General features: G+C 40.6%; 1 protein-coding gene across 1 annotated transcript in view; it reads right to left on the bottom strand.

The window, feature by feature from the left end:
* Nucleotides 1-12,092, bottom strand: part of npr2 (natriuretic peptide receptor 2) — an 89,578-nt gene that overhangs the window by 40,255 nt on the left and 37,231 nt on the right. The window contains exons 5-7 of the mRNA XM_062989191.1: nucleotides 10,285-10,379; nucleotides 8,030-8,147; nucleotides 4,972-5,056 (exon numbers count right to left, since the gene is read on the bottom strand). Coding sequence (XP_062845261.1) covers nucleotides 4,972-5,056; nucleotides 8,030-8,147; nucleotides 10,285-10,379 — 298 coding nt within the window. The remainder of the gene's footprint in view (nucleotides 1-4,971; nucleotides 5,057-8,029; nucleotides 8,148-10,284; nucleotides 10,380-12,092) is intronic.

The following is a 12,092-nucleotide window of genomic DNA, read 5'->3' as shown; positions in this document are numbered from 1 at the left end:
TTTTGGCTGGTGGACTATTCTCAGTCCAGCAGTGACAGTGCGCTGCTGTGTCTGATCCACTCATACCAGCACAACACACACTGACACACCACCACCATGTCAGTGTCACTGCAGTGCTGAGAATCATCCACCACCCAAATAATACCTGCTCTGTAGTGGTCCTGTGGTCCTGACCATTGAAGAACAGCATGAAAGGGGGCTAACAAAGCATGCAGAGAAACAGATGGACTACAGTCAGTAATTGTAGAACTACAAAGTGCTTCTATATGGTAAGTGGAGCTGATGAAATGGACAGTGAGTGAAGAAACAAGGAGGTGGTTTTAATGTTATGGCTGATCTGTGTATATTTCTATATTTTAGATTAATCCAGTGCTCTTTAACCTTTGGGTTTGAATTCCGTGTGGGGTGAGATGCAAAGGGTCTGCATGATTTTGTGAGGTACCCAAAAACACACATACTGTTGATGCATAGATCTGTGATGTAGCATGTAGTATAGCTACCTAAATAAATGTGCAGCTAACCTAAATGTCTCAGCTGACCTCATTTTTAAAGCAGCTCGCCAAAAGCAGCTTATACAGCCTGTACATGATGCCAATCCATCCCAGCCATGCATAACATTCAATAAAAGCATTTAATCTGGTAAGAAATAATATTAAACTATAGCTTTCAACTAAGTCTTAGAAGAAGCTATTTTTAAACATTTACCCTGCAATTACATGCGCAAACAGATAGACTGACTAACAGACAGACGGACTATTTATGGAAACTCTTATCCTGAAAACGCTGGCAGGTCTCACGGCTAGAGGAAGCATTCCACACTGGACTTATTGTTTCATGAATTCCATATGTGAAAGCCTGGAGTGCACTACACCAGTCCCTCATGCATCATCAAACTGCTCGACTGGCTTTCTGCAAAACGTCACGATTCTGCATTTGTGTGGAATAACCGTCACATTCACTCTGAAAGCGTCCACTGTATCTATCTACGTTTAGCTGGATTTTCCTCCTGTTTCACTTTTAAACTTGTGTTTAGCAAAAGTAATTGTGAGAATCAGCTTTTTCTAGAGAGTCTAAAACGCTTATCGTATAAAAGACTTAATGTGACTTAATGTATTAAAAGAACGACACAGGAACACTAAACCTCTCTTAATTATTACTGCTCATAAGTTCTCTCTACTAATGAAATTCTCGTACAATAAGTCACATTAAGCTTTGTGCACCACCACACTCCGTAGAAAATAACAGCACAGCCGGTGCATAAGCTGTTTTGCCGCTTCTCATGTGAATGCACCTTTACTGAACAGAATACGGTTTTCCAAGATCAAGCATCACCACGAATAAGAAGCATGAGGAAACAATAAAAGAAGTAAAGGTAAAGAGCAGGTTTTACTGTATTGATGCAATTGTATTTTAGTGTTTTTATATTATATTTGTGTTATTTTTAGTGTATAATTGTCAAAAACAACCCCCATTATTTTACATTAGCCTAAAATATATGAGGCTCCACGGGCCAAGGAACGCATTAACAGGCTTCCCATACATCCTAATGGGAAAAAATACCTTGAAACTCAACGCCTTTTAAACTCAACGCCACTGTATTATTAAGTAAGAGAGAAATAAGCATTGCCACTGCCACCTACCAGTCAACAGAAGTGCATTATACAAGCACACTAAATGGTATAACTGCAAAGTTCAGGTTATAACCATCTGTGCTGTTTGCTCATTGCATTTCTACGGCTGAACTATCGTCTTCACTCATTTTTACATCTGCCTTTGTCCAGAGTGTTCACAGTGTTCAAAAAAGGCTATTTAAGGAGGTAGGTGGGTAAAAAATAATGGAAAGGAGTAAATCCATCACAGAGCATTACACACTCAGCGTTTCATTTACTTAATGTTGGAGTAAACTAAAGTACCTGATTAAAAGCCATTAATTGTTTTAAAGATATTTAACCATGAGAGGATAAAACATTTTTACAAACTAATTATTGTAGAGAATTAAATGTATAAAACATTTTAGTATTTAAGAAAATCAACTGACATGGTAAACAAAATTAAGATAAACTATTGGGAGTTTGCACACTTGGTGATGCAGCATTCCAATACAGTAGCCACCACCATGAAGTCTCAGCAAAACAATCACAACAGGTCCTCTAAAAACACAACCGGCCATGTCTTTGGGAGGGCAGACCAACAGAGGAGTCACCTTTATCAATGATCAACAAGTGGTAGAGAACTACATAGAGCATAGCTTGTTCCTTGTAGGAATCGGGGGTGGGGTGTGCTATAGGAGTGTGACGGGGGTGGGGTGTGCTATAGCCTGAAGCCCTTACTGGCTAGCGTGGGTGTTATGCATGTTATGCAAGGTCGCAAGCGCAGTGGGGAATTGAATATGTCTAAACTGGGAGAATAAAAGTCAATATACACAACAGAGTTGCACTTTGATGTCATTGCATCAAATTTATTTTTAAATGTTTAATAGAGAAGGCATGGTGTAGTACAGGAACCCCCCTCACCGGCACACATGACAACAGTGGAAGGGGGGCTTAGGACCCGAGGCAGCAAGTCTCTCGTGGGCAGACAAAAGAGATGGTGGATTTGCTCTAGATGGACTACAAGGATAGACAAACTGACTGGCGGTGGCCCTGGACACGCCTGTAGAAACAAGGTGGACAGCAGAACTGGAGGACCCAGAAAGGTAGACAACAAGACTGGTAAGCAATATGAGGTAGACAAATGAACAGGAAGACCAACCAGTATGGTCAGTGTAACCAGACGAAGGATCAGAATAAACAGTGGCACCTCCGATCTTCCAGCAATAATCTCAGAGCCATCAGGGGGCACAGCAGCATCCTTAGTGCCTTCAGGGGGCATACCAGCAACCTCTATCCCCACTCGATGCTGAGTATTGTCTAGGCAAGGCTCTCTGGTATGTCTCTAGTCTCAAAGCTCCATATGCAGCCACCTAGGGCCAACTGACTAACTGCCTGGGGCTCATAACCTTTGGTCCCCTAGCTAAATTTTATTACATTTGACCCCACCCATGGATCCAAAAATCCTTTTTATTAGGAGGGAGGTGAAGTCCTTAACAATGTTATCCCTTGGGTGTTAACTGTTCTGCCAAGAAGCGTGCCTCAACGGGTAAGCTGTAATAGCAAGAAACTCTCTGGGTGTGTTCCTACGCGCGCTCCCGAGAAGTAGGCTGTTTAAATTCCTAGATACCTTAAGATGCTGCCTAGTAAGTCCCCTTAAATCTGAACGGTATTTTGACTGAATAACTCCAATGCTGCGTGGGTCCACACACACACACTCACCTATACGGCAATTCAGTGTCTCCGATTAACCTGACTGCATGTTTTTGGACTGTCGGAGGAAACCGGAGCTCCCGGAGGAAACCCACGCAGACACGGGGAGAACATGCAAACTCTGCACAGGAAGGACCCGGACCGCCCCACCTGGGGATTGAACCGACAGTGCTACCCACTTAGCCACCGTGCTGTCCCTGTTAACAATTGAATGCAGTAAAAATGAAATGTTGATGTTGGGCCGTTCAGGTGGTGCAGCGGTAAAAACACACGCTGGCACACCGGAGCTGGGATCTCGAATAAATCGTATCGAATCTCAGCTCTGCCATCCGGCTGGGCCGAGCGGCCACATGAACAACGATTGGCCGGTTGTTCACATAGGGGTGGGGTAGTAGTAAGCCGGATAGGGTCTCCTCATAACTGATGCAACTACGACCTCTGCTGGCTGATTGATGGCGCCCGCACAGGGGCGGGGAAGGAGTGCGTTGATCAGGGTGTGTCTCTCCGTACACGGGGCTGATCCGCATTAGCACTCGCCTAGTGAAGGTGAAAAAATGCATACGGCTGCTGCCCACGTGTCGGAGGGGGCGTGGGTTAGCTTCGTTCTCCTCAGTCAGAGCGGGGGTCGGCATTAGTGGAGAGGAAGCATGACGCAATCGGGCAATTGGACGCGCTAAAAAGTCGGGAGAAAATGCATAAACAAAATACAAAAAAAGTAAGATCCCAAAGGGATGTTTTTCTATAAATCCTATAGGGATGTTTTTGTATTAAAAATATATAAAAAATTAGGGCTGCACTCGCCAGGTCGTTATTATTATATTACAATATTTTCGTGAAGTAAAATTAAAATAACTAAAACTGTGCATTAAAATACCAGAGGCAGGAATTTGGACTTGAAGTCTAACTTCTGAGTGAGTACTTTTAATTCATTCTGATCAGCTTTCAGCATATGCAATTTGTTGAGGGGGCCCAAAATTTTTTTTGCACTGGGGCCCATGAGCTCCTAGTTACGCCACCGGTGTTGCATCTAGAAATGGTTCATATTATGAGCGCCTGTTTTCAGTGGCAGGGTTATGACCAGGAAAAGATCCTCACTTTTGTCAGATGATGTGAATGGACTTGTCATTTTAAATAACTGGCTGAAAGATGGGTAGCTGTTACCAACTCAGGCATTGACTGGCTTTCTAAAACTAATTTAGATTTAAAAATGTTATCATAATTTCATGAATGTTTTTATTGGTAAACATGTTCTTGCAATAAAAATGTGCATAACTGTTCTAATTTTGCTTAGTAATTAGTTTGAAATTAGTTTGTATGTTAGTATATTTGGTTCTTTAATCGCGATTAATCTTGATTAAAAAATGTAATCGCGTGACAGCCCTAATAAAAATATATAATTATTAATGAATAAGAAAGTAAATGTTGATGTATACTGTACTATAAAAAGACATTCAAATGGCCAAATGTTACTAAAACAACTAAAAGAACTCTCGGATGGCCCAAAATCTACCATGTGTAAATAAATATTAAATGATTTCAAAATCCAAAAACGGTTCATGAAATGTCCACAGTAAATAAGAGCATTGAATTCTGCAGTCCTGTCAAGGTGCGATTCACAACTTTGTAAGAAATAAAAACACAACCATCAAATATAGATTCCAAAATGCACCTGTATATGAGAAAACTTGAGAATCCAAAGATTATTAGAGCCAGACCAGACCCCACAGCAACGATTCCAAGGACATCAATCGGATCTAAAAAGAAAATAAAAGCAATATTTTAAATGTAATTATACCTGTAGTATAATATACACAGATCAGCCATAACATTAAAACCACCTCATTGTTTCTACACTCACTGTCCATTTTATCAGCTCCACTTACCATATAGAAGCACTTTGTAGTTCTACAATTACTGACTGTAGTCCATCTGTTTCTCTGCATGCTTTGTTAGCCCCCTTTCATGCTTTTCTTCAATGGTCAGGACTCTTCCAAGACCACCACAGAGTAGTGACACTGACACGGTGGTGGTGTGTTAGTGTGTGTTGTGCTGGTATGAGTGGATGAGTTTTTAAACACCACACTGTCACTGCTGGACTGAGAATTGTCCACCAACCAAAAATATCCAGCCAACAGCGCCCCGTGGGCAGCGTCCTGTGACCACTGATGAAGGTCTAGAAGATGACCGACTCAAACAGCAGCAATAGATGAGCGATCGTCTCTGACTTTACATCTACAAGGTGGACCAAATAGGTAGGAGTGTCTAATAGAGTGGAAAGTGAGTGGGCACGGTATTTAAAGACTCCAGCAGTGCTGCTGGGTCTGATCCACTCATACCAGCACAACACACACTAACACACCACCACCATGTCAGTGTCACTGCAGTGCTGAGATCATCCACCACCTAAATAATACCTGCTCTGTAGTGTCACTCCCTCCTTTCAATTGGAAACTCACTTAAAATGGTGGAATAGCCTACGTAGTGCACTTCACAGTAACAGCTAATGTGAATTAAACGCTCCTACAGAATTGGCACTAATGATTGTAAGAACTGCTTTCTGAACCAATCAGACCTTCTGATTTTAATTTTTAGTAGGAAATTTATTTTCATTTATTCAGTTTGTGTCACACAGATGATGTGTTAATAAAACGCTTGATTGGCTTTCTAACGAGTTCGTGTTTTACTTCACAACCGGGAAAAGTTTGGAGGTTTTTAATTATAAGCACATTTACAAAATAACAGATTATATTCCTAATGGGACACACGGTTATAAATTTAATAGCATATGGAAGAACATAAGCTAAGGTAAGCAGTGTTATGGATTTTTTGCTGTGTTTTGGATTTTTGCCATTGTGCCGTAATTTGCAATGAAAACAAAACGTATCAGTTTAAGCTTTTAACTGGTACCTTCTTGTTACGGAAATTACATTCATTTGCACAATGACTAGTAAAGTAAAGGCACTAAGTAAAACGGCAAAATCTGTTGTTGTGTTTTATCTGAGCTTACAGATTATTTGTTTATTTTCACGCTACATTTCCAATATATGTTTTGTGTATATTATATTGACTCGTGACTTGACTCGGACTCCAGCCTAAAGACTCGTGACTTGACTCGGACTCATATTTTGTGACTTGTGAACATAATTAAATGATAGAATAAATGAAAGCTGCAGTACACAGCACAGCCTACCTTAACGGTTAAATGTAAACCTAGAACATCCAGCGTCGGTGTGAGGCTTCATGGTCAAGAATTCTAGTCCGTGTTTTGACACCACCACCCCCCCCCCGCCCCCCCTTCCCTTTGCGTCCAAAGAACTGGTTCAGAGTTTTCCAAACTCAGTTACCTCAGTAGTATTTTAGGCTGTTTTAGACTTTGACATCTTGGACATTTTGACCAAGCGATTGCTAACTGAATTGCCGTAGGATCACTAGGACAGCCTCATAGTCGAAATTAATTAGTAAATGTGAGCCTCTTGAATGCTACATGAATGGAAAATATTAAATCACTAAACACTTTTACAGCAAACTGCATATTACACTGGTAAAGTCTGTCGGATCGGACCACACGGGCAGGCCTTCGCCCCCCACGTGCGTCAATGAGCCTTGGCCGATTTACCACCGTTCCTTCCTTGGACCACTTTTGATAGACACTGACCACTGCAGACTGGGAACACCCCACAAGAGCTGCAGTTTTGTAGATGCTCTGACCCAGTCGTCTAGCCATCACGATTTGGCCCTTGTCAAAGTCGCTCAAATCCTCACGCTTGTTCATTTTTCCTGCTTCTAACATCAACTTTGAGGATAAAATGTTCACTTGCTGCCTAATATATCCCACCTACTAACAGGTGCCGTGATGAAGAGATAATCAGTGTTATTCACTTCACCTGGCAGTGGTCATAATGTTATGCCTTGTCGGTGTAAGTCCCTAATTAATGTTTAACGTGCTGTCCAACACATAGATTTCAGTTCTACCACAGATCTTCAGCTGAGGTGAGATTGAACTGTTTCATGTTTAATAAACATTTTAATGAATATGTAAATGTTGGCACTGTCAACCTAAAAAGACCACTTTCTCAGGATAGAAATGTTCTATCAGACTTTTTTCTTTCTAAGTGGACAAATGCTCTGATGATAGACTTGCCAATTGAGCAGTTTCATAGCTAAAGCTAAAGCCAAGTCCCAAAAATGAACCCACATGTCATAAAGCATTAACACTCTACATTTTATTTACATTTTCGGTATTTAGCAGACGCTTTTATCCAAAACGACTTAAAATTATGACTGAACACAATGTTTTTTTGAGCAACTGAGGGTTAAGCGCCTTGCCCAGAGGCCCAACGGTGGCACCTTGTAGGTGGTTGGGTTTGAACCAGCAACTTTCTGATTACTGGTCCAGTACCTTAGAAGATATACTTTATTTGTCATATATACGATACACCTTGTACTGTATATACAGGTGTACAGTACAATGAAATTCTTTCAGCTTGTTTTGGGAGCTGGGGTCAGAGCGCAGGGTCAGCCATCGTACGGCACCCCTGGAGCAGACAGGGTTAAGGGTCTTGCTCAAGGACCCAACAGTGGCTGCATAGCAGAGCCTGGATTTGAACCGCCAATCTTCCGGTTGATAGCCCAAAGCTCTACCCACTAGGCTATCACTGACCTTAATCACTGAGCTAGTCAAGTCTTCCCTTTGATTTCTTTTTTTATTTATTCGTGACACCCCCTACCTTCACATGACACCAGACATCGGGGGTCATCAATGGGTGGAAAGCCCTTGGGCCAATGAATCCTCTCTGTTGCTGACCACACAATTTCCCTGTTGGTTCCATTGTAGTCACCAACAACCTGCAAAGAAAATAAGATTAAACTCCTGTTGTGATTTAGATGGGGCAAATATGTTCTCCATATCCGGAACTAGAAACTGATTTATGGTCATGGATCACCTTTGATAGTAAAATACAGGATGTCTGAAAAGTAAGGAAATGGTTTGGCAGACGGTGATCCAATTTTAGACATGAGCTGTGGCGGGAAGAAGGGAGCTGTTAAGCCATGTTAGCATTTGTTTGCTTGTTTGTTTATTAGGATTTTAATGTCATGTTTTACACTTTGGTTACATTCATGACAGGAACGGTAGTTACTCATTACACAAGATTCATCAGTTCACAAGGTTATATCAAACAGTCATGGACAATTTTGTATCTCCAATTCACCTCACTTGCATGTCTTTGGACTATGGGAGGAAACCCACACAGACATAGGGAGAACATGCAAACTCCACACAGAAAGGACCCAGACCGCCCCACCTGGGGATCGAACATCGTCTTGTTGATAAATGCATGGACGTCCCTGGAAAAGACGACGTCTTGAAGGCAGCACATGTTGCTCTAAGATCTCAATGTACTTTTCTGCATTAATGCTGCATCACAGAAGTGTAAATGACCTTTGCCGAGGGCACTGACACAGCCCCATACCATGACAGACCTTGGCTTTTGGACTTGCTGATATTGATAACAGTCTGGATGGTCCTTTTCGTCTTTGGTCTGGAGCACACGGCGTCCACTTTTTCCAAAAATGACCTGGAATGCTGATTCATCTGACCACAATACACGTTTCCACTGTGTGATGGTCCATCCTAGATGCCTCTGAGCCCAGAGAAGTCGACGTCGCTTCTGGACATGGTTAACATAAGGCTTCTTTTTTGCACAGTAAAGTTTTAAGTGGTATTTGTGCATGTAACTCTGTACTGTAGTGCTTGACAAAGGTTTGCCAAAGTAATCCCTCACCCATGTGGTTCTATCAGCTATTGTTGAGTGGTGGTTCTTGATGCAGTGGCGGCGTTCAGCTTAAGCTTGCACCCTTGGTCTTCACGAACTGAAATTCCTCCCGATTCCTTGAATCGTTTAATGATATTATGCACTGTAGAGGGAGAAATATGCAAATCCCTTCCAATCTTTCTTTGAGGTACATTGTTTTTAAATAACAATTTTCTGACACATTTGTTGACAAACTGGAGATCCTCTGATCATCTATGCTCATCAAGGACTCAGCCTTTCCTGGATGCTGCTTTTGTACCAAACCATGATTACAATCACCTGTTTGGAATCACATCATTACTAGCCCTAAATTGCCCCCGTCCCAACTAGCTTTGGGTACGTTCTCTGTTGATGGTGAATGTGCTTTGTAAATGAAACAAGCGTAAATGTAACATAAAGGTTGGTTACATGAAGTATCTATGGCAACAGAACACAACTGCTATACCTGTTTCAGGTTAGATCCTCCGTGTGCACTAGATCTGTTAAAGGGATTCAGTCTAGAGAACTAAAATTCCTCATCCAAGAATATAAATCAAGCATTCCTGATCCACCTACTCCCTTGTTTTTCCATGAAAGCTCTCGTGCTGTTTTTCCTGCCTATACAGAAATGTCTTTCATACCCTTAAAATGCATCTACTAAAAACCTGTATTCATTAAAATAATTACCAGAGTCTGCAATCAACATTACTAATAGGTTACAGATGCTTTTTAGGACTTGGGCAATCTGAAACACAGTAAATCTTCAGAAAAACACCTATAACAGCCACAAACCTTATATAGGATAATTAATTCCAGAATATTGAAGACACAAAAAGCTTCACATTTAGCTGTACTCGCAGAAATTAAAGGATTAAAATGTCTTTATGTTTTTTGCTAGGCTTCTAGTGATATAAAAATCCTGGTCAGGGTTGTAATGGTTCTGGTTTCCCAATAATTATTTTGTTTTTATTTTTTATTTATTTATAAAAATTAGATTTTATGTAACTGTTATGTTTACAAACCCCATTTCCAAAAAAGTTGGGACATTTGGTAAAACACATCAAAAATCTGTAACCAGAATCTGTGATTTCTTCATTTTCTTGAACCTTTTGACAAAAGTACAAAAGATGTACAAGGAACATTTATTCATGAACATTAGTGACTGGGTTTATTTGTTGAAACAAACTTACCGCGTATCGTCCAGTTTCCAGGCTGCTCATGGCCCAGAGGCTGAAGTCTGTGTACCTGGCTCTGTTTCTGTCTGTACTAACAAGACCTGTAACTCCTAAAATACAGATTATAGAAACACAATGAGAAAACATTAAAAACTTATCCACACAGACCCTGATTTATGTAAAATATACATTACATATAAGCTACATACAGTATGTATACCTTGTGTTACACTACCTAATTGTATCTGTCTACCCAAAAAGCCAGAAATGAACTCTTTTTTTCCACACAATAAACTTTTATTTTCCCCTATTTTGGCACACTTAAGAGAAAAGTGGATGCTTTTAAATCACAAAACAATGTTTGCTATGTATTATTTGGTTGGATATACAGTATTTACAGTACAGGATATCCCAACAACACTGCTGCACCTGATTCACTCTTACCGGTACAACAAGCACTTCCATGTTATGATCATGTTGGTGTCACTGCAGTGCTGAGAATATTCCAACACCCAAATAACATCCGGTAAGTGGGGGTCCTTCTGGGGGTCGTTTTTGATTGATATATGGGGTACAGATGGGTGACAAGGTATACCGAGCAGGAGATGGGGACTCAAGTCTGAGTCGCACACACAGCGACTTCAGACTCGATTCGGACTTGTTCCAAATGACTCATGACTCGCCAAAAAATCGTAAACGACAAGAGTCCCTAGCATCAGCATGTGTTAACATTAGTTACAGTGACAATAATATATTCACTTCATTTGGACATTTTCGTTACCTTTGGATTGGAATCTCACTTAAAATGGTGGAATACCCTACGTAGTGCACTTCACAGGAACAACTGGGGTGAATGAAACGCTTGACTGCCTTTCTAACGAGTTCGTGTTTTACTTCGCAACCGGGAAAAGTTTGGAGGTTTTTAATTATAAGCACATTTACAAAATAACGGATTATATTCCTAATGGAAAAACACACAGTTATACATTTAATAGCATCTGGAAGAACATACGCTAAGGTAAGCAGTGGTTATGATTTTTTTTTTTGCTGTGTTTTGGATTTTTGCCACTGTGCCGTAATTTGCAATGAAAACAAAACGTATCAGTTTAAGCTTTTAACTGGTACCTTCTTGTTACGGAAATTACATTCATTTGCACAATGACTAGGAAAGTAAAGGCACAAAGTAAAACGGCAAAATACAGTCACTAATCTGTTGTTGTTTTTTATCTGAAGTTACAGATTATTTGTTTATTTTTGCGCTACATTTCCAATATATGTTTTATGTATATTATATTGACTCGTGAATTGACTCGGACTCTAGCCTAAAGACTCGTGACTTGACTCGGACTCGTATTTTGTGACTTGTGAACATCTCTGACAGACAGTAGCTGTATATTCCCAAAGTTCATCAGTATGGTAGGTGTAGCTTATAAAAAAACAGATAGATGTACCTAATAAAGTGCTCGGTGAGTGTAATCACATTAGATCTTTTTTATAAATTATATAAATATTAAATGAAATATTAATAACATTACTCAGTATCTAAAAGGAGCTGTCTATAATACGTAAGTCACATTTAGTTATATCAATCCATCATCGAGCCATGTGACTAAAAGTGACCTGGCAAAGCTTACCAGTAAAAAAGGTAAAAGATACTTGAAAACATTCTGTTCATTGAACAGACCAGAAAACAACCCCTGGCCTATCTCTCCATCCCGACCCTGCACGGTATTTTGCCTGGCTCCACCGCGCTTCTGGCCCGAAACGAGTCGAAGAGTTCATGTCTAAACTCTCTTTTCCTGTGAGAGGTTTCGGCAGATGGG

The sequence above is a fragment of the Trichomycterus rosablanca genome, chromosome 26 (assembly GCF_030014385.1).
Source record: "Trichomycterus rosablanca isolate fTriRos1 chromosome 26, fTriRos1.hap1, whole genome shotgun sequence".
In the NCBI taxonomy this organism is placed as follows: domain Eukaryota; kingdom Metazoa; phylum Chordata; class Actinopteri; order Siluriformes; family Trichomycteridae; genus Trichomycterus; species Trichomycterus rosablanca.
Note: the sequence above shows the minus strand (reverse complement) of the source record. Positions and strands in the feature narration are given on the sequence as shown.